General features: G+C 38.7%; 1 protein-coding gene across 4 annotated transcripts in view; it reads right to left on the bottom strand.

Moving 5' to 3' along the window:
- LOC135225732 (uncharacterized) overlaps positions 1-23702 on the bottom strand; it is a 391490-nt gene that overhangs the window by 188976 nt on the left and 178812 nt on the right. Inside the window, exon 11 of one of the 4 annotated variants that reach the window (XM_064265118.1) lies at positions 21720-21770. The exons of the other annotated variants lie outside the window; for them this stretch is intronic. Within the exon in view, the coding sequence (XP_064121188.1) occupies positions 21720-21770 (51 nt within the window). The remainder of the gene's footprint in view (positions 1-21719; positions 21771-23702) is intronic. 4 annotated transcript variants of the gene reach the window in all.

The following is a 23702-nucleotide window of genomic DNA, read 5'->3' as shown; positions in this document are numbered from 1 at the left end:
AAAACTAATGCTAAATATACCAGAGAATAAACCAAAGGGACTGACTGAGGTTACTACCCTCAGGCAAGCACTTTTTATAATTAAAAAAATGTCGTGTATAAACCAGGAGCGAGTAAAAAACTGCCACATCTCCTTTACCCCACAGAAAGATCCTCGTCAACAATCTCTGAAACCTGAGGTGCCGTTACACAGGCCGCCTCCACGTATCCAACCCCCACCTCCCCAGCGCCATCTACAACATCTTATGTTAGCACGGCGACGTCGTAACAACAAATTTTCATAGCTCTGTGTTTTTGTGTATTTTCGCCGTTTATTTTGGATTTATGATGGCATCTTCCGTTCCATCTAAGTTAAGTACCCAGAACATGTTTTGGTTTAGTCTTTTATGAGGTAGATCGCCGTTTTATAAGTCTATTGAGACTTTGTTATTCTAGCACGTGTCGTCAACACGGGCTCGTCCGCATGGCCGGTCTGTTTTCTTGCTCGGCGATATTTCTACCTGTTATTTTATATTTTAGGATCTGTATTCATGGTAATATTTCGAGTGCCTTCCTATTGTTATTTTGCACCTTAGTGCTAGGATCGGGGTTATTAACCGTTCCTTTATCTTTCGGTGCTATATGTATTTTTATGTATAAATACGTATAAAGGCATTCTTCGAGTATTTCCAGTTTTAAGAAGTTTTGATACTTCTGTGTATTGCGTTTATTCAGATCTCGTATATATTTTTCAGTTAGAGCTTTTACATTAAATTTCAAATTTCGTTTAAGTGCCTATCACTAGGCTAGGTTTCCTTTTGAACCCCGCGTTTTGACAAGCCTAAGTATTTCATAAACGTTGGTTTTTCCTAAATGGTTTTATCACTCATTCCTGGAATTTCGGACCCAGTGATATTCATTTAGTCTACGACTATAGGGGTTCTTTTAGACTAACCTAGCGTAGGTTACTTAGGTTAACATAACCTAGTAGGCTACTTCCTTTTCGCTGTCTCCCTTTCGAGTCTCTCCTTTTTTGACGCTTCATCAGCAGTCGATTAGCTGTTGGGAAACAGCGTCTGATCTTTGTTGAATTGTAGGCTAGCCCTAATTCATAGATCCTGCGACCGTTGATGTTAGTAGTTTCATAATAGTTCATTGGACTTATTACATGCTAGTCATTTTGAGAGAGAGAGACAGTTGGGGTGATAGCGGATGGGAAGTAAGAAACGTTTGGAGTGTGAACTAGTGAGTCTAAGGTTAAGTTGGTTGTTACATGGTACATCTCTCTAGATCTCCAACTGCCAAACTCCGGGGGGCGGAGTGAGAGATCGATCTAATATTTAGTGACATCTTCTTCCCTCTCCGTTCTATGTAGACGTGAAGGATTATATGAAGATGTTGTTGACAACCGATTATTACCTATCGATTCATTTTGTTTTCATTTTCGAACAGGTTTTTAGTCCTTCATGGGGTTGGTTCCCGGCCAATCCGGGGACCCCCGGGGATTTTGGGTTTTTGGCACGGGGAGTGTGTCCCTACCATACACTTGTTTATGTTATTTTCATTTACATGTATTTATGTTATTTCCTAATGATTTACATTCGTGGTAGGTCCGGAGATCCGGGCCCGGATACATTTGAATTTCATAAGAAATTTTGTTTTGTTTATACTATAGTCTATAGTTTTTCGAGATCGTGGTAGGTCTATTATCTAGACCCGGATACGGTCTCGACGGACTAGTGACAGTATAACTTATATGTGTATAGCTTTATTTTAGCTCTAACTGGTTTTAACGTTACCCGGACGGTGGTAGGCCTATTAATATAGGCTCGGATACCGTCCGGATAATGTATTTAATTTTAACTTTAACATGTTCTGTAATAACTTTTATATTTTGACGGCTTTTCCGGAAGTTGGTAGGTTCTGATAAATGGACCCGGATATCATCCGGAATTGCCAGTTATTCAAAATATTAATTGTCTTTTCCGGTGTTTTGAACTAAAAATATTGTATTCTGGCGATGCCGGATTAATAATTTGGTTGAACTGCACACGGGTTAAGATATTTAGACCATATCTGACGAGTTAAAGTTGATCGAATGTCGAATTTTTTTATATATATATTTTTTATATGCAATTATTTCGGAAATAAGAAAAGCTACAACCTTCAAATATTTTTTCGTTTTATTCTACATAAAATTGCGCACATTTTCATATATACAAAAACCCTATGAAATGTCTAATATGAAACGGAGCAAATATTCCAAGAATGGGACGTACGCATTTCGGAGATTTGTGGCGGAGAATCCGCGCGCGGAGGGAAGGAAAGATTTTTTTTTTTAAATTCACCATAAATCTAAATATTTTGCTAGAGACTTCGAATTTGTTTCAAGATGAAGATAAATGACTGAATATTACTAGACTGTAAGAGTTTTAGCTTACAATTGCATTTTTCCACCATTTCGGTAGAGTCAAAGTTGACCCAACTTGGTTTCTTTTCTATTTATCATGATTTATATGCAAATGTTTCAAAAATGAGAAAAGCTATAACTTTCAATTATTTTTTGTTGTATTCTACATGAAATTGCGCACATTTTCATATATAAAACTTTATGTAATGGCTAATTTAAAATGGTGCAAACATTACCACAATCGCACGTATGATTTTTTCGGAAGAGTTACCGCGCGGACGTAAAGAAAATTTTATTTTTTTCATAAATTCACCATAAATCGAAATATTGTGCTAGAGACTTCCAAGTTGTTGCAAAATGAAGGTAAATGCTTGAATATTACTAGAATATAGGAGTTTTAGCTTACAATTGCATTTTTTGACCATTTCGGTAGAGTCAAAGTTGACCAAAGGTTGAAATTTTGGCAATTATCATTATTTATATGAAAATATCTCAAAACTGATAAGAGCTACAACCATAGGTTGTTTTTAGTTGTATTGTGCATGAAATTGCACACATTTCCATATATAAAACTTTATATAACGGCTAATTTTAAAATGGTGCAAACATTACCACAATCGCATGTATGATTTTTTTCGGAAGAGTTACCGCGTGGACATAAGGCAAAAGTTTTTTCATAAATTCACCATAAATCGAAATATTGTGCTAGAGACTTCCAATTAGTTTCAAAATTAAGGTAAATGATTGAATATTACTAAAATATAAGAGTTTTAGCTTACAATTGTGTTTTTCGACCATTTCGGTAGAGTCAAAGTTGACCGAGGTTGAAATTTTGCAATTATCGTTATTATATAAAAATATCTCAAAACTGATAAAAGCTACAATCATGAGTATTTTATTGTTGTATTCTACATAAAAATGCGCACATTTTCATATATAATACTTCATGTAACGGCTAATTTACAATGGTACAAAAATTATGTCAAAGTGACAAAATAATTTCCGAGATGTGTCATAGATACTTTTTAGTGCGGCAAGAAAGAAATTCGCGCTTAGCGCGCTGGCTAGCGTAAACTATTGTAAACAAAACAACACCTTGATCCGTGAACTCCCAGCATCCCCCAAGGCGCGTGATTCAAAAGTTTTAGGCTGGTAGGCCTATAAGTATTTTTCCCCAAATTTAAAAAAAAAACTTTTGTAAGTCGACGTAAAATACGTCCAGTCGGCACACGAGAGACAAAAAATGTTGACGTAAAATACGTCCAGTCGGCATAAGAGGCTTAAAAGTATTGGTAATAACCTAAGATTGTTTAAACTTTCAACCATCGAACAATTTATGGTTGTTATTTATGCTATAACAATGAACGAATAATAATTACTGGTATTCTTCTAACTCAGACTGGATGTATTTCCTTTTCTGGAGTGTAGTTTTTACAAAAATTTGCTGAGCCAAAACAAAATAAAAAAAAGCCCCATGGAGTGGATTTTATCAGAGAAAGGTCGTGATCACATTCTATTTAATGGAAGTTCAAGGAAAGAAGTGATGATGCATACTCATGTGCCGCAGCCAGCAGCATCAGCAATGAAGAAAAGGGTTTCAAATCTTCGTGAACAGGCTAGTTCTTCTAATGATGTTAACAAGACGAATAATCCAAGAGACTCAAGTTTCTTTGCCAGATGAAGCCACGACTACCTAAGTATACTTCATTGCAACGAAGTGTTCAACGTCAAAGAAAGAGATGGTGACCCAATTCCAGCAGTGATATTGTATTACCTGACCATTTGCGTGTAACACACAGTGCAGAACCTTTCTCATTGTATGATTCTGGTGCTGCAGATACCAACAGAATAATAATTTTTCCATCAACTTTATGTTATTCATATGTTCTGTGAAGAATGTGTTGTTCCAGTGATATACGTATATATTTTCAAAAAAAAAAAAAAAAAACAAACAAACACACACACACACACACACACAGGATTCATATGAAAGGGCATTAAAAACAATTTTGAATTTAGCCCCAGATATGACGCCTGATACTATGCTTTGTGATTTTGAAAAGGCTTTTCAAAATGCATTTTCAAATGTGTTTGAAGGCACGCAAATAAGTGGTTGCTTTTTTCATCTGGCTCGGGGCATATGGCGGAAAATACAGGCTTTATATCTTACACAGTTATATTATAAGTGAGGAGCATATTTGAAAACATTGAAGATGTTGGTAGCCTTAGCTTTTGCGCCAGCTGATGATATTTGCGAGGTGTATGAATCTTAGCAAGATATTATGCCTCCTGAATTGGAAGAGTTAACGAATTATTGTGAGGATACGTGGATTGGTCGTTCCTTCTGATGCCGTAGGAGAGATACTATTTTTAAACCTGAGTTATGGACTACTTTTGATCGGGTGCAGGAGACCTACTAAAAACTAATAACTCATTAGAAGGGTGGCACCCAAGTGTGATGGTAATTGCTTCCTAGCAAAGAAAGATAAAGGAAAGGAAAACGCATCTTCGAGAAATTCTGCAGCAAGGAGGCTTTCTCGCCCGTGTTGGAGGCGCCTGTTTTCGCGGTTGTTCTGGAATCGTCGGGCGTGTTGTGGAGCGCAACACGCGCCAAAGTGTCGGAAGGAATGCAGCGAAATATGATGCAATATTCCGTCGAGTCTTCTAAGAAGTTCTAGTAATCTCGGGAGCCTGTGACGTTCGCCGTAGGCTCCGCCCCCAGAGTGCCGTATAAATACGACGGTCGTAGAAGGAGAAAGCAGAGATCGTAAAAGAGAGACACCAGTTAGTCACAGAGATATCCTCAGTAAGAGCCACAGATCTGATTATCAGTGAGAGATCAGCAGCAGCAGAGATCATCCATGAGAGATAAGAGAGAAAGGGACCGACGAAAGATCAGAAGAAAAGTTGCTCGAGAGTTGGTTGGATACTGGTCTAGTCGTCTTCAGGAGTGGACAACTGTGTTATCTCGACGTTGAGGAAACTTCAGAGAAGAAAAGGTCCTGCTAGAGGTTTTGGGGAGTTACTGCCTTTCAAGTATCAAGAGTAGACTATTTTCTGCAATACGGAGTCAAGAGGAACTCTGCAATCACCGTTTTCCTTTTGTGAAGCCATCGCTTCGAGTCACTAAACTAAGCAGCAAGTATTTGAATTACTTCACTGTTCCCCCAGTTCATGCAGTGTAAGATTCTATCTTTTTACGTAAATAGGAGATACCATTCTGCATTTACCTATGTTAGTAAGCTTGTAAATAAACCTTTGTTGTGTTAGTGTTTCTTTCTATATTCGTATCCCCAGTTTCAAGTGTTGGTGTTGAAATAGATAAATATCTTTTTTTTATTTATTTCATATCGAACCTGAAGTGGACCTCTCTCAGAGGCCGTAACACCAAGTCTCAGTTAACATTGGGTTATAACCACCCAACCTTTTATAGCTTGTGGAGTTTTTGAAATTGGAGCAAGACAACACAGAGAAAAGGATACTGAGAATCAGAGCTGAACATGACGATTCCAGAAAAAAAAGCAAATTACCAGAGAACAGCTAGGGCAATAAAAACTATTAGTAAACATGGGAATCGAGCAGACAAATTAGAATACTTACAGAATATAAGCTACCTCACTGAGTTACAGAATAAATTAGTATGAGTATTTTTGTACAGGAATATTTTATAGTATGTCATTTCAATAAATATTTTTGTCTGCTTCTTAAAATTCAATATGTTACAAATAAAAAAATTAATTTGATCACTGTTTTCTTCATTTTCCATGTTTTTATTTTATTTTGCAAATTGTCTTTGTCATGAATAGTCCTTGCCCTGAATCGTCATGCGCAGAATTGTCATATGCTGAATTGTCGGTATGGAATTGTCAGCACAGAATTGTCCTGTGCGGAATTGTCGGTGCTCCATTTCTACAATCATAGAGAAAAAATTTTCCTAATTCCAGGAGAACAGGTCTAACTGGATATTACTAAATAAAAAAAATACTATACAAGTAATAATCACATAGGCTTCTTTCATTAGGAATACAATTTTTAAAAACTTACTAAACCTACAGTATGAGGTAAAAAAAAATCAATACATACTGTACAGTACATATGACTAAAAATCATAAAGTAAGCTCTATTGGGACAACAATGATATATACAAAATTATTTCTAATCAGCACATCAAGATGCAGTAAGCAGGAAAATACTCTATAAAAGCCTTCCCAGTATGGAAAAAAAATTACAAGCATACAAACTTGAGTCTCTTCAGTCACGTGATGTAACTGATCAAAATGATGTGTAGATCTTCAACTTACAGTAGGGGATCCATTCCAACACTGCACCATAGGTTGATTTCTGCTCTAAGTCTTTCACCATTATCGGCGATTTCACGGCCCCATAACTTAGTGTTTGAAGTTGTAATTTGATGCTGTATCAAGTTACAACGCCGTTAACTTGATGACTATTCTTGCTATTAACGCCATCAACGATTCCGTAACTTTATGCAACATCAACTTACGGCACAGTAAAATGCCATTAATGGCACTGAAAAAATGCTGTTGGATCAAATCTGCTGTAAGTTGTCACACACTGTACAATATAAATTTCTAAACTGACTAACATTTAAAATGTAATCATTTTTCCAATGTGATAAAATGAGAGCTAACTTCCAACCAAATATTTTTCTTGGCAAAACATCTGAGATACTCTCTCCCAGTAAGAACATGTGTTAATGAACTTCTTCCCTTACACAAAATGTGGCAGGTTAAATTATTCTGGTTAAGCAAAAGAAAAACAGAATTCCACAGTCTTGGAAATAAACAGCAAGAAAGACTCATAAAACTGGCTGTCCCTGCAGGACTGAGACAACATGCAAATGAAGAAAACCTCAAGAACAAGTTCAAAGTAACATAAAACAGGCAATGAACCTACAGCAGAATTTATATTAATCCATGTTTAAACTTAAATCAGGTAATTAATTAATATTTCTAATAACTTCAGTTCAGTTACACTAAAACACCATAACTAATACCAATTAATTACTAAAATCTTGGTAATCTTAATCTAAGCCAGAACACTCCTTGAAATCTAACTAAAAATGCAAAGTTCAACACATTACTGTAAAATAATTTAGCACTGAAAAAGACTGCTACTTCATTTAAAACTGTCTCATAACTATTGATCCTTAACATATACACAAACTCACATCCCACCTTCATGATGACTTGTTCAAAATCATTTGGTGAACTGATATTCAAACCACTTAAGTAATAATATGAATCACTATCCAGCATGCATTTTGGACATTATCAGCATGCATTTTGTCAGAACTAAAAAGCATGCCTTTATGTATTATGGTGTTGGTTTAAATAAAGTCTCAGTGTGTTACAAAGTTTTATTATTAACACATGCAACACTTAGAAGATCTATCACCATGAATGATTAAGAGAGTATAAAAACTCATGTGTACTGCCTTACAGACAAAAAATGTTAGCAGACAAAATTTCCAATCATTCATGCATTTACTAGTGATGCAGCTATATAAAAAATTTAGATTTCTTACAGCAATACCACACTTTTTTTTTTTTTGTATGGTGTTTTTATGTTTGCATGCACCCAGTGGTTATTCAGCAACGGGACAATGGCTTTACGTGACTTCCGAACCACGTCGAGAGGGAACTTCTGTCACCAGAAATACACATCTCTGAACCCTCAATGGAATGTCCGGGAATCGAACTCACGACCACTGAGTTCACAGGCAAAGACTATACCAATCACGCCATTGAGGCGCTGCAATACCACGATCATACATTTTTGGATTCTTATAATATAAAACAGTAAAAATTTGTGGATGTAAAAAATTTTAAAATCATATTAAAATCTGGGTTTAGTCCTTAAATATCATAAGCAAAAAGATGACACAACAGATGGATACACAAAAATACCATACATAATAAATAATACATTATAGTACCATTGCCATATTATCCCCTCTGTGGTCAATACTAACAATTAGATGGTGTCAATCAGCATCCCAACATACACTTCCTACATAGAAGTAAACAGGTCCTACTTCTCCAAACTGCCCAGTAACCCTAAGGACTGACACAACGTCAGGAGGAAGTCCACATGACTTTTGAACTCATCTCCTCATCAAAGATATCAAGACCAGCCCGTTCAGTCAAGACAGCACCAGAAATGAACACCCAGACAGCATTTCTATGCAGTCATGGGTTCCAGAGTTCAGGTGAAGACCTGTAAGAGCCAAAGCAAGGAAGGTAGTACTTCCTTGAAGAAGGATGAATGGGGACATAAGTGTCCCTCAGGTCTAGAAAAGTGAGCATTTTAACCAATTCATTGGGTGTTAATTGGCGTCATAACTGCCAGGGTAATCATCGGTGGAAAAATGATTAAGAATCCCTTACACAACAATCTTCAGCCAAATGTCATGGTCTCCATCCAAAAGAAAGTAGAATAAGCACTCTGATGACCCAAGACTCCAAGACAAGAGTCTTCCTAAGCCTGACAAAATATCTAAAGACAAGCCCCAACTGGAAAGAAAATAAATGGTGGGGACATCAGACCTTCATCCCCTACTATCTCAACCAAGTGACTTCTGCCAATGCACTTAAGAGCCACCAGAGCCAAAGGGCAATTTAGGACCTCAAGGGTGAGGGGTACCTAAATCTTGATGAGGAGAGTAGGGGCATCCACTAAAGGTGGAGTGCAATTAGTGGGCAGAGGACTTCTGACTTGTTAACAGCGTACAGTCTGTGATATTCATTGTAGTAAGACCAAGGTTGATTATGGAAGATAATGAAGCAAGTGGGGACAAAGTACCAAAACTGAAATGATGGTCTGGGTAGCAGTACATGTGAGCTTCTCTCCTAATTCATAGACTACAGCCCCAGGACCATGTCAGGGGCATAAGAATTAAAAGAGATCCAGAAAGCACAAAGGTTCACAGAGGGAAGAAAACCATATAGGGTCTTAAATGTTGCATTCCTCCTCTTCATCATCAAATCCCCCAACTAATAATTAGTAAAACAAATGTGAAAAATGTAATTCCATTCTAGGATAAGGTTGGATGGATGAATTCATGACGGAATGATTGAATAGCTGGTTCTCAAAAATAGATTTTCTGTATCTGTGAAGCCGTTCAAAATCTGCAAGTCACGCACCCTAAACGTATCAAATCTATTGTCTTTTCAAGTATTTTAGGTGAGGGGGGGTTTCGCTGGTATCTTAGAGAAGGGGTGGGGGGAATGTGAGAGAAAGATTTCCTGCTCAGCCATTAGCTAAGATGGAAGGCTCCACTTCACGCATTTGTGACGTCATAGCGTAGTGTGTATGAATGATCGGCATCATCATTGTCGCCATACATATTATTCAGATCTGCGAAGTGTATTCTGATCATCATCATCACCACAGGTATTATTCAGATCTGTGAAGTGTATTTTGAAGGCTTCTGCTCAGCCATTAGCTAAGATGGAAGGCTCATCCTCACGCATTTGTGATGTCATAGCGCAGTACGCATGAATGATCGGTATCATCATCACCATAAATATTCAGATCTGCGAAGTGTACTCTGATCATCCGCATCATGTATGCATCTGCCTAGAAGTCGAAGAGGAAGACCTATTTTCTTGAAACTAAAATGCTTGTCCTTAAGTTAAAGATGAAGGAAGGAGCAACTTCCATTTTGGCAGCAGTCGACAACTTGAAATCTGTCATTGCTGAACATGAAGTAAGATTTTTTTTTTTTTTTTTTTTTTTTTTTTTTTTTTTTTTTTTTTTTTTTTTTTTTTTTAGGTTAACTTGTTTTGACTAACCATTGGCATTTGATCATTTTTTTTTTCTATTGTTGAAATAGGTTTTGATGAAACTCACTAGTAAAAGTGATTAACAGAGAAGCAGATGTGAGAGAGAGAGAGAGAGAGAGAGAGAGAGAGAGAGAGAGAGAGAGAGAATCGTTCGATTTAAACTTTTCAAGAAACTCTCATTTCATTTTGAATTTTGAATTTTTGTCATTTCTTTTTAAGAAATTGTAATTTCATATAAAATTTTGAATTTTCATCAGTTCTTTTCTATTGTAGAATAAATTTATATGAAAACAATTACACAGTGAACGTGCCGGACAAAGAAACTGAGACAGGCGCTCGTAACCAAGTTTGTTAGGCCTAACGGAAGTGAAGACACGCATGATCCGCCAGTCCCCAAAACCTAAATCGTTCACAAAGTCTTCTTTAGCAGACGAACTTGAAGTTAGAAGGATTTTAGCAGAGGATAGGTAGAGGAAATTCCATCCAAAAGGTTTTTTAAAGGAAATGACTGTATCTACAGTACAGTTGCACCCAATGATCGCAGTGTTTACGTGTGAGAGTTTTCACCATCCTGTGTGTAATTTTAAACTTTTTCAAGTTATTAAAACCTTTTTAATATTTTATTTATCCATAAGAACAATTTCATATTAAAAAAATTACAGTATAGAACATAGAAAGTATTGAAAATGGGTAGTATAAAAAAGTTTGACTGGGTAAGTTGCCGTTAGCCTTGGCCCTAATGGAATTATTCCCCTAAGGAATGTGTATTGAAATCTGTGAATTTTAAATTCTGCAAGGCCGTGGATCGACCAAATTCTCGCATAATTGGGACTGTACTGTACAAGGATCTAAAGGTGAAACTAAGGTAAATCCATAAAGTTACACTGAGAAGTAACAGTTAGATTAGCCATCAAGACAGAAGACAGAAGGTTGGAATTACTGTAAAATAAGAGGCTAAAAAGTGGGGGCAGCTAGGGACCAAAGAAATGCTACAAAAACCTTTTATTAATGCCTAAATTGCTTGTAAGATACACTGATGGTACTATCCCCACATAGGGAAGAAAAAGGATGAGACAACGGTTCCTAGCAACATTCTCTTAAGCCTAAAAGGCCTTCCAAGAACCTTATCTCTCAATTTTCATATATTACTGTACAATATATATTTCTTAGCTTATATTTGTGACCATAACTTGTCACTTCTCATTGTTAGGTAATCATTTCTGATACAGATAGACCTTCACTACTCCAACAGGGATCTATGACCCAGATTAGTAAAAATTTTGAGTTACAGAAGGATTACCTCCAAAGTACACTTGACCATCTCATCATACCTTTAAAATACAATGCAATTTGCCCTTTGAGTGAATAATACTCAAAGGACAGGCTACATTCTAACATGCACAATGTTGGAAATGAGACCAATAAGTTTGTTAAATCTGGTGTATCCAACATACTCCTCAGCCTAACCAAATGCAACAGCAATGTCTAATCAGGCTGATGCTGACAGACTATGACTTCCCACAGCACAAGATGCCACTAATCTCTCCGCTGTGGCCACAACAAAACAGGTTTTTGGACATAATCCAGTTGTTAACCCTTAAGAGCCAGGCTAAAAAAAACATATGCAGACCCCAGGCCGGGGAAACTTTGAGGTCGGCCAATTCTAGAAAAAACACATCAATGTTAAGAGAAAAATATGGAAATGCACAAGGTGTAAAAAGAAAAAAATCTAAAAAAATTCTCTCAACTTCTACAAGAAGTTCAAAAATACTATTAACAACCTCTTGTGGGATCTCCTTTACCAAGTTATGCAGGTTTTTTCTAATAAATAATTTTATTTTAATTTGTAAAATTGTAATTACAGATTAAACAATATCAAAACAGATAAGAACTACAAAAAGTAACATTCTGAGATTGAAAATACAATAACTTTTTTGGATTATACATGTTTTTTCTGATACTATTTCTTTGCAAAATTACAATTATAACTGATATACTATCATAAGATAAGGACTAACACTAACAGCAACCCCTGGGTATATTATTGAGCAATATATAAAAAGATGCTGTGTGTGAGACATGCAGTAGTACGTCTCCTTGAAGTCAAGTACACAACTAAGTCATGCACTGCCTAGAATCAACAAGCTGCAGCAGTCTAAATGTTGCCATTAATGAATTTATGGGCTATAGAAGTGACAGAACCTCTTTCCCGCCCGATTCCCCCCAAATCTATAGCACGTAATATTGATGCTCACCATAAGTGAATCTGTCTACCACCCACCCAAAAACCTATTATTGCTACTCATATGAGGGTATCTGTCCATAAAGGGTTAATGAACCATTCCTGATCCAAGCCAACATGGGAGAGCCTTCAGAAGCAACCCTGTGGTTACAGGTTCCATGGCCACGCAGGCATCTTCCATCTTCCTGCCTAGAGGTTTCTGAGTGAAACCTAAAGTGATAAGGATTTCCAAGTCACTGCCATGGCCATCACCTACTCCTGCCAACCCTTGGTCATCAATATTTTTTTCTAAGAAAAGTGCTGAAGATTCCTTCATGGTATGAAGCAAGCGGCACCAATTCAGCCAGCCCAATTCATCTGATTGCAGAACAGAACAAAGCCTGTTGGCATCAGCAATCAAAGGCTACAGAGCTACACAGCAGCCCTCTCTCAAGTGTTTGAACATTGGGGCATCAATGTGACTTAGTCAAGGGACCTCAGAAAAATATTTAATTATTTTAATATGGCCTCCCTCATAGGATTTTCTAATTATTAAAATGGGATCATTCCATATTCTTCCAAAACCACAAACCCCTTACAAATGTCTTTGAAAAGCATACTTTCTCTAACTTTGCATGAAGACTGATTTTCTATTAGCATTCATGTCTTCAATGAGTGTGACTCAATTGTATGCTTCACCTGGCAAGCATAACTGAGGTTTCATCATCAAATCTTAGATATGAAGTACTCAAGAGTACACAATTACTTTTTTTTACTAAACCAGCCTTGATGTCCATCATCATAGATAACCCTCTTTCTCAAGAAAACCAGGTGCTTTAGAGGCAAGGCTTTTAAGATCTTACTCTGGTCAACGCATCAGTGGAGGAAGCGTGTCATCAAAAAATTACATTTTTATAATAAGACTTTATGTATACTTACCAAGTACAGGCAGTCCCTGGTTATCAGCAGTGTGCTGATAACTGAAAACTGCCATTAACCGAAACTTGGCGATTTACGGTACCGAGTTTCTGTTAATGGCACCGATAACCAGTTAATGGCACCTCTTAGGTATATGTTATGGCATCATAACTCTATTATTGGCACCTTATGATGCCGAGAACTGAAACTCGTCCCGTTAAGACGCCATAAATCACCAATTTCTTGGCACTAGACAAGAGCCATAAAGTAAAGTAGTCCCCGGTTATCGGTGGACTCAGTTAATGGCAATCCGGTTTTGTGGCACCTGAATAGTGCCATAAAATCAGCAATTTAAGGCACCATAACAGACTTAGTTTGGTTATCGGTACCATCAGGTGCCAATGATAGAGTTGTCACCATAACATACCTAACAGAGGCGCCATTAACAGAAACTCGGCGCCATAAGCGCCATAGATCAAAGAGTTTCGGTTAATGGTGATTTTCATTTATTGGCACCCTGCACCCCGCAAAGAACAGAACCCCCGCCCTTAACCGGGGATTGCTTGTAGTTAAATAGCAATAGTTTCTATCCATTGGCAGCTAGAATTTTGAAATTCGCGGAAGCGCTCTATTGTCTTGGCGATACCCACTGCCCACTACCAGGGGAGTGTGGAACCAACTCAGCACTGAAAATCAGTTGTTTATGCCCTCCTATCTATGAGAAGGGAGGAGGGAGGGCTCTGATCATGTAACTACTTGGTAAATATACTTAAAATCTTTTTTTATTATAAAAATGTCATTTTTATGTATGCAACTTTCCATAGTTACACAGCTAACTCCCACATTATAGGAGGTGGGATCCATGAATAGTAATTACAATTCATATAAAAATAATGAAAAGATAAAGGTAGTGCTTACCACTTAGATAATGCTTGTTGGTTCCTTAGCTGTTAAGAGAGTTGTTACAGATGATTACTGCCTCTGGATGATGATCACTGTAACTTATAGAGACGTGGCAGTATAGCCAATAATTGTCCTCTACGTACTAGTGGGACCCATGCAGCTAAGGAATAGTCCATGGCTTGCAAGGTCTACACAAAACATGCCCCTGCCCAGGGTGCAGTACCAAAACAAACACACTGAAACCAGAGTAAAAAAATATATATCGCCGCCAAAATATATTAAAAACCATACCCAACTATCAAAAAGGACTGAAAGGTATTCCTGGTACATAATACCCCCAGGCTTCCCTTATGACTCAACGACCTTATTCAAGGCAAAGAGAACAGACTAGGAAGAGACGACTTCCTATACACCCTTGCCCACTTCTGTGTCAGGCAACTAAGTACGGACCCGGGGTAATGCAGTTGTCATAAACTGTTTCAATTTCATGCAGGTAATGGGAAGCAAACACTGATCTGCATGGATAATGGAATACAGAGAGGTTATGCTCAAAAAAAAGCAATGTTGCCACTGCTCTTACTTCATGAGCTTTCACTTTAAGTGAATACTTTAAGTGAATTAAAATCTGACTCATTAAACTGAGAATGAGCCTCCACAATCAGATTTCTCAAGAACGTCAGGCCATTCTCAGACACTGGGCACGACAGGCTCCTCATGAAGTACTACAGGTGATTGGAAGGGCTCCGAATTTTCTTTGTCCATTGCAGATAAAATTTCAGTGCTCTGACCAGACAAAGAGACCTTTCTTTATCTTCTGGACCTACCAAGTCCATAAGACTTTTAATGATGAAAGAATGAGGCCACAGTTTGGACTGGGTCTTGCTTCTTTGCAAAAAATTCCAAGGTTAATGTGCATGAAGCATTATCCTGATCAAAACTGATTTTCTTATCCGTCGAGTGGAGATCACTTACCCCCTTCACAGTGGATAAGGCTACCAAGAACAAGGTTTTCTTAGTTAAATCTATCAAAGATGCCACATTAAACAGCTAAAATTGCAGTTTGGACAGCCATTTGAGAACCACATCCAGGTTCCAGGACAAAGTCTTAGTATTTTTAGGTTTCTCTGTATCAAAGGATCTGATAAGATCCGCCAGGTCTTTATTGTTCGACAAATCGACACCTCTATGTTTAAAGACTGAACCCATTGCCTTAAATCACAACAATCGAAGTAGACAGGTTCTTGGAGGTCATCAAGTATAAAAGAAAATCGCAATTTCCGCTATAGAAATCTTAGAAGACAATATGTTATGCTCCTTGCACCAGGATCGAAAGATTGCCCACTTCGCCTGGTATACTTCGCTTGAGGACTTCCATCTGCATTGAGCAATAGCTCTTGCAACTTGAAAAGCCTTTCGCTCGTAAAAGTTGTCAGGCAGTCTGTATAAGGTCAGGGCCATAGTGGACAGATCTTGATGGAACTGTCTGAAGTGGGGCAGAGTACACAGGTGTTCTGTGGTAGCAATCTCAGAAAGTCCACCAGGAGCTCTAGTAGATCCAGAAACCATTCCTGCACTGGCCAGAATGGAGCAATGAGTATCATGGAAATTTTCCGGTGAGACCTGAACTTGTTTATGACCTCTCTCACCATCTTGAAAGGTGGAAAGGCATACAGTGAGCATCGCATCTGTTGCCCATGCTTGTGGTTCTAGGGCTGGCGAACAGTAAAGAGGGGGACAGTGGTTCTTTGACGTTGTGAATAGGTCTAAAATAGGTCTGCCCCATAGTCTCCACAAATGGAGGCACACCAATAGGTTCAACATCGACTCTGTGGTAAGAACCTGCTTCTTGCGGCTCAATTTTGTTCACTAGGACGTTGAATTTCCCCTGCATGAACTTTGTTAGAATTCTGGTGTGGTTCTGATCTGCCCATAACAGAAGGACTCTTGCTGCTTCTCAGAGAGAGAGAGAGAGAGAGAGAGAGAGAGAGAGAGAGAGAGAGAGAACTGCTGTACTGTCAGAGTGGACAGTTACTACTTTGTTGCGGACATGTTCCCGAGACTTCCTTGTCCCCCCAAGAGAGTTCCACAACCTAGATCGGATGTGTCTGAAATGAACACTAGGTCAGGGTTTAGAGGGAGAAGGGACTTCCCTTCTAACAGCCTGTCTTCTGATTTCCACCAAGAGGTCCTCCTTTATTTCGGATGTCACCTGGAACACAAACAAGTCTAAAATTTTTGTCTGTTCCAGTTTATCTAAGGAAGAATGGAGATTCCTCAATTGTAGTCTCACCAAGGACATGAACCGTTCTATTGGGGAAAGGGTGCCCAGTAGGCTCATCCACTCCTTCACTGTGCACTCTTGAACGGCTAAAAAAAAGGTCCACCTTCTAAAGGCATGACACCACTCTTTGTGGGGATGGAAAAGCCCAAAAAGCCACTGAGTCTATCCTCATCCCCAAATAGAGTAATTCCTGACAGGGGACTAGTTGTGACTTCAAGTTTACCAGAGGTCCAAGCTCCTGTCCCAATGATAAAGAGTTTTCTGCAGGTCCTCCATGCACTTCTTCTCTGTCTGTGACCAAAGAAGCCATTTGTCCAGAGACTTTTATCCCAACGAGGTGCAACCATTTTGCAAAAGGGGCGAACACGCAAGTAAACACTTGCAGGGCTCTCGAAAGCCCAAAGCACAGAGCTCTGAATAGGTATATGTACTCTGTTTCTGAAAATGAATCAAAGAAACTTCTTTGAGTCTTGGTGAATTGGAATATGGAAGTAAGCATCTTCCATATCAATGGACACCATCCAATCCCCCTTGACAAATGGCTGACGAAGGTACCTGATCCGTTTCCATCTTGATTTTGTCTTTCGGACAAAAAGATTCAGGGTGCTTACATCTAACATTGGCCTCCAGCCCCCTGAGGCCTTGGGGACTTAAAATAAACGGTTGTAAAACCCAGGGAGTTAGCGGATCTATTACTAAATCTACAGCCTTCTTAGGGACGAAATGTCTCTTGATAGGGCAATGATTCTGTCTGAATTTTCCGAGTAGGCTGTCAAAGCTATGGGAGAGTCGGATAAGGGTGGAACGCTCTCGAAAGTAATGTCGTAGCCTTCTCTCAACACTTTCACGATTCCAAGGTTCTGCCCCTCTTGCTTCCCAGTTCGTCCAAAACTGGCAGAACCTTATTCCTACAGGTGCACGGAGGACTGTCCCCTCACTTCTTAGCAGGGACTTTGGAAGAGGATTTCCTAATTATTTGAGGAGTGATGCATACTCTTCCCCTCGATCTAGGAAATGACCTAGAGCTTCCCCTGCCACGAAAGGGCTGAGCGTGCGTGGAAGGAGAAGGGTTTGAGCTAGGAGTGGTATCACTAGTGCTTGGTTGAATGACAGGTCCTGTATTGACTTCTTCTGAAAGTCAGAAGCAACCTAAATCACTGTATCCTTGGGATAAAGGTGTTTACTATCCAGAGGAGAGTAAAGAATGGCAGACCTCTGTGTCCGAGACACTCCTTTGGTTGAGTAAGAACAGCCAGAGTTCTCTCTTTTTCAGAATGCTCAATGTAAAGAGAGAAGCCAATTTCAGGGAACCATCCCTGATACCTTTATCCAGGCAGGAAATTACTCATGAAAGGTCCATAAAAGTGTCCTCATCCAGCACCTAACATTCCTTGATTTTGCAGCCCAAAGCTCCAACAGTCCAATCAAGGAAGCTCACTACTTCGAACACATGGAAGATATTCTTGATTAGATGGTCTAATTCTGACGCCCAAAATATTATTTTGGCGAGTTGAAGGTTGACCTTCTTGCAGTCGAGTCCGGAAAAATCTCCCTGGGTAGAGGCAGACACACCCAAAGAGAGAGCCTCCGCAGACTCATAACAAAGATGTCTCCTAGTTGAAAGATGTGACGGTGGGAGATTAAAGTTAACCTTTCCCTGTTCCCTCCTCTCTGAAAGCCAAAGGTTAACTTCCTTCAATGCCTTATGAAAAGAGAAGGTAAGAACTACATTACGCAACTAGATTATGCAACTAAGACGAATCTACTTGATTATCTCTCATATATGAAGACTCTGGTGAAGTTGGAGCTGCTGGCAAGAAACAGTTAGAGAAATTTGCTACAAAATAGCGAAGAAGCGGCCGTAGGAGGAGTCTCCTATCTCCTTCTTCTTCCTCTTCTGCCAAAGAAACAGGACACAAGGCTGTTTGTGGCTGAACAGGAGGAGCAGTATGCTTCATAAAGCCTAAAATGCTGTCCAGCTTACTTTGTATCGCTGCAACAGACGAATCCACGACACTGTAGGGAAATCAGCTCCAACATCTGTAGTATTAGTTGGTTGCTGAGCAACCAATCTGATCCAGTGGTGCTGATGGGTGCTATGGCACCCCTGGGTGCTCAGCTGCTCTTGGAGGCTGAGGCACCAATGGGTGCTCTTGCACCAATGAGCGCTCTTGAAAAAGAGGTAAATCATGCACCAGTGGGTGCTCAGCCGCTCATGGAAGCTGTGGCACCAATGGGCGCTCTTGCACCAATGGGAGATCTTGCTCTGATAGGTGCTCCTGCGCCAATGGGAACTCTTGAATTACTAACAATACAGAAGGCAGGACAGAGTCCCTTTCTGCTTGAGAAGGACGCATAGGCCCCAACAGACGCTCAGGTGCTGTACACTTCTTAGAGCTAGACTCTAATACAGAGGAACCACCTGGAGTAGGGAACACAGGAGGATAAAGACCCAGCGCCAACAGACGCTCAGAACTTTTCCTGTGTGCAGCCTCACCAGATGGACACCCAGAGGACAACTTCCTTGATGAAGAACGAATCTTAGAAGAGGGTATCTTTTCACTACACTGACCCTCTAAGCCATTGTCATCATGTAAAAAGCATTCTGGACTGTCCCAGAAGCTGCAAGAAGGATATTGGTCCTCCTGTAACACACTGGCCTTCTTAGGAGGGAGAGAAGAAGGCGACACATTACGAGTCCTCCTTTCCAGTGGACAAGACTCTCAACAAAGCAGCACTGGCGCCTGGGGGACGACTCCTCAGAGCTCGACCCACTCGATGAAAGACGAGACACCTCTTAGAGACGCCTTTCCAATGGCACTCTGTCGTGACCAGGGATTTATCAACATGACCACCTGAGGGAGCGACTGCTTGTGGGCAGACCCCACTGACCTCCCTTGGGCTACCAGTATACCTCCTCCCAGGTGCTGCGGAGTTTGACAGGGACCTTTGCCTAAGAGAATCAGCGCGACGAACAGCCACCTCTACAATACTAGTATTGGCACTCACTTCACCACCTACCTTCTCCGTTAATGTTTTAAAAACACGCTCCTAACTTCTCTATCGCTTGTAACATAACTGAAAATTTTTGGACCACCTGCACTTCGAGGCTGGCAACAGCATCAGGACTGGGTGTAGGGAGCCAGGGTTAAGATTAGGTTGAATAGATGAGGGAGAAGGTTGATAAGAAGGTAAATTTGAGACATTTCCAGCAGGAATATCTTGACTAGCTAAATGCTTCTTACTGTTAGCCCTAGAAGCTGCTTTTCTCTTTTTATCCCTCTCTAACTTATTTAAGTGACTGGTTAAAGTTTTCCAAGCTTTATTATCCCACTGATCACATTCTCCACAAGTGCAATTAGGAGAGCAATTTTGACCCCTACAGTCATTGCAAAATGAATGTGGATCATAACATGCTTTAATAAGTCTTGTACCTAGTACCTTGAGAACTAGTATCGGACATGCTGAATTACTAATGAACTCAAAAACTAAGACAAGGTCTAATTCAAAGGCAAAATTGACTATTTCAACAATTAATACCTGTTTATAACTAAATATTGCCAAAATGGCTACCAAAATATCAAAGTACATCAGAGTACTTCACCAAAAACCTCTGAGTCATCAACCAGAAGTAAACAAATTCCAAAGAATTCCTCTGCTGCCAAACACTGTTGACAGTACCAGCCGGCAGAAACAATTTTTTCAGTGCTGAGTTGGTTCCACTCTCCCCCGGGGGTATCACCTAGCTATGTAACTACATGGTATGTTGCATACATAAATTAGTGTCTTACTTGCTGAGGTAGGTCATTCTTCAAGAATAGTCAAGTATTTCATAGGATGAGGTTGGCCAAGTATAAGGGACTGCACAAGAGATCAAGAGAAATACTAAGATTTCAGCCATCATGAATCCAAATACATACATGGAAGTTTTAGTCAACCTTTTCCACTTTCAGCTTTGGGATATAATGCACAAGGGGTGGGACTGTAATTGCTGTAACCACTAGTTCCAGTGGGTTATTATTCCTTGTTAAGAGACATAGTCTTCCAGAGTTGCAAGTCTTCTAATCCTCACCTGAATAGCTAGTTGATCTCTGTATTTTCTTTATTCCAACACAAGTAAAAATTCTTGCTCTACTCTGCAGATGGTCGGCCACTTAAAATACCTCGCATGAATATCTTTGACACTTAATACCTGAAATACTCTTTCCTGAGGTGCTCCACTAGATCCACAGGAAAGGCCAGAATTCTCATCTGTTAGAACTCCTGCCAAAGTTGTTATTTGAGCTTTATTGACGGATGGTTTTGCTATAAATACGTTTAAGAATATATAAAATATATTTTTCATACACCTCATACCCCTCATTATTGACAGGTCTGATATGTTTTGTGTAACTCAATGAGTTTAACCATTACTAACTATAAATGGGTCATAAGTGCACATACATGGAGGGTTGCTATTAGCTGGTCTACTTTTTCTCTCTTCAAGATTTCAGAATCTGTATACCTATGGACAACCAGACCATGAGTAAGGGTTTAATATGATTAATGGCTTTGCATTAAAAACATGTACATATTGTGTTCTAAAACTCAATTTAAGAGGACAACCAATCACCTTACCTTTTAAGTAACAAAAAAACCAATGTCCTCACACATAGGAGACAATAACTTACTGTCATTAAACATTTAAATAAAGATGAATAATATAATAATATATTTTTCATGAAATAACAAGATTGACTTTTCTTCAGTTCACCATACTTCTTTACTCAAGCAGGTAATGTTTATAAGAGTGATGTGAAAACAATCTGTGTTTGTGTTTCATTTAGAAAAATCCAAATTTTCAAATAACAAGAACACTTGAAAGGTGAATGCAGTAAAATGAGAAGCTGTCTCAAGTGTGGTTCCTTGCCAAAGAAAGGCTGTAGTATAGTATTTGAAAGGCAGACCATCCAGAGAAAGAGAGAAGGTACTTAAAGGTTATTAAATTTTAAGCTGAAACAACAACCCATTCAAATGATAAATCAAATGAAAATGTTCCTTTGTTGCACTTACAGAATTGCCAAAAGCTAACACAATATAATTTTGCAAATCAATGATAAAAAAGCAAAAGGGAAGAAGAGGAATAAAAGATGCAAATATTAACAAGAGAATGCTTGAAAATGTCAAGGTCAGTTATAGAGGAAAGAAAAAGTGTACTCACACCAAATCGTTTAAGGGGCCGAGGGCTTGAAACCCTATGTCTCAAGCACACCTAAAGAAATTCACTTTTTAATATTTTAACACCAATAACTCATATCAATAAATTTTACAAATGCAATATATAAAAACCTCATGATAAAGGGCACAGGCAGGACTACAACTGCAACTTTTTCCTTTTTCTTGTTTTCTTTGGGCCTGGGTTAGAAAACTGCATCAGATAGTCTGTTCTATGACTTCTACTTCAAAAAATTTATTCATATTTTTAAGACTTGAAGTCCTAAAAATATCTTGTACTGTTCCACACACTAAAAGAAACTTGATTTTACAGTGCCCTAATTCTTATCATCATTACGCTTTCACATAATGGGCACTGTTGTAAATATATCAGTCAGCAGATAAAGAAGAGAGAAACTACCAGTCTAACAAAATCTCACAGCTCCAAGACTCATACCTGTGACTATTCAAAACACTATACATGTATTTAAAAAAGTTTTGGCACAAGCTAGTTAGGCCAGGGTTTAAGGCAGACTATGCATGGCAGAGGGTCAATCATATAAACTAGAGACTTTCTTTTTATCCTTTGGCTTTTGTCTTCATCTATTGAGAGCAATTAACAATACCTAACTATTTATGTAATGTAATGATGAGAGCAACCAACCAACAGTTTGATCATCTTGTCCCAATTCTCTTGCTTTGCTTATTGTGTAGTGATCAACTTGGGGTTATTTACATCAGGCTATGTATTGAAAAGATATGGCCAGCATTTGCATCAGACTAGCCTATGATAAGTTTGTATCATATACAGTGGACCCCCCGTATTCACAGACTCACGCATTCTCGGATTTCTCTTGGGAACATTTCCCCGCATTATTCGCGAAAATGCGCCTACTCGCGGTATTTTTCTGTGAGAAATATCCACAAATTCCTTTTTTTTTTAATAAATTTCATCATAAAATGCACTTTTTGTGATAAAAATATAAAAAAATCAGGTATAAAAATTTTTAGCATGTGTTTCTTGAATTTTAACTAACAAAATAGGAGGTTTTAAGCATCTTTATAGGGGTTCCAACTATTAGCGGGTTCTAACTATTCACAGGGGGGTCTGGAACGCGTCCTCCGCGAATACGGGAGGAGCACTGTACTGTATATCTGAAATTGCAAAAACTCCCCTCTGGCTCTAATCAATCCAATAAGTGTGACATTATTATTGAGATAAAAATCTAGAAATTCTAAGTACACAAGGTACAAATTTCCTAGCAGTGCTACCACTATTAAGAAATTCAAGTACTGTTGTAAATTTATACATCCATCCCAACAATATAAAAACTTCCCTAAATGGCAGAAAACCTACATAAACTTAAGTGCCTAACCAAAAGTACATTTGCTGTAGCTGAACAAATTTCAAAAGAAATACCATCTCCCTGGTAAGAAACATGACCATCACCTAATTTCTGGTACTTGAGACAACTTGAGTTCTTCAATTGTAATACATCCAGTAAGAGTGAATGAAAATAACAGTATTTGTAAAGTTGTGAGTGAAACTCATCATTCTAACATTAAAGAGTGCTCAATTTTGTCCTCTTGGGTCTTCACATTTTACACTGATTAGGAGCAAGCTGAAGACTCCTTAATCTAATCATCCTAAATTAACAAAGGGAAAGCAAAGCTAGGGAAAAGAATAAGCCATATGGTATTTATGAACATATGAATAGTATATAAAGTGCCTAGAAACTCGCTAACCATTTAAAAAAAAAACTCCTAATATTTTTACATTCCTCCAACAGGGATCTTATGAAACAATCATCCATGAAATTAAAATACAATCTGAGTATTCAGAAATCAGATGGTACAATCATATTTTACTGAAAATAAATGTCTTTCACCATTTTGTGGAGTGGCGGAACAGAAAATTTCTTGGCTAGGGTGCGGCTAGGGTGCACCACTGTAAGTTACACAACTTGGAGAGTACAGTTTAAAATAAGTC

The sequence above is a fragment of the Macrobrachium nipponense genome, chromosome 13 (genome assembly GCF_015104395.2).
Source record: "Macrobrachium nipponense isolate FS-2020 chromosome 13, ASM1510439v2, whole genome shotgun sequence".
Taxonomy (NCBI): Eukaryota; Metazoa; Arthropoda; class Malacostraca; order Decapoda; family Palaemonidae; genus Macrobrachium; species Macrobrachium nipponense.
Note: the sequence above shows the minus strand (reverse complement) of the source record. Positions and strands in the feature narration are given on the sequence as shown.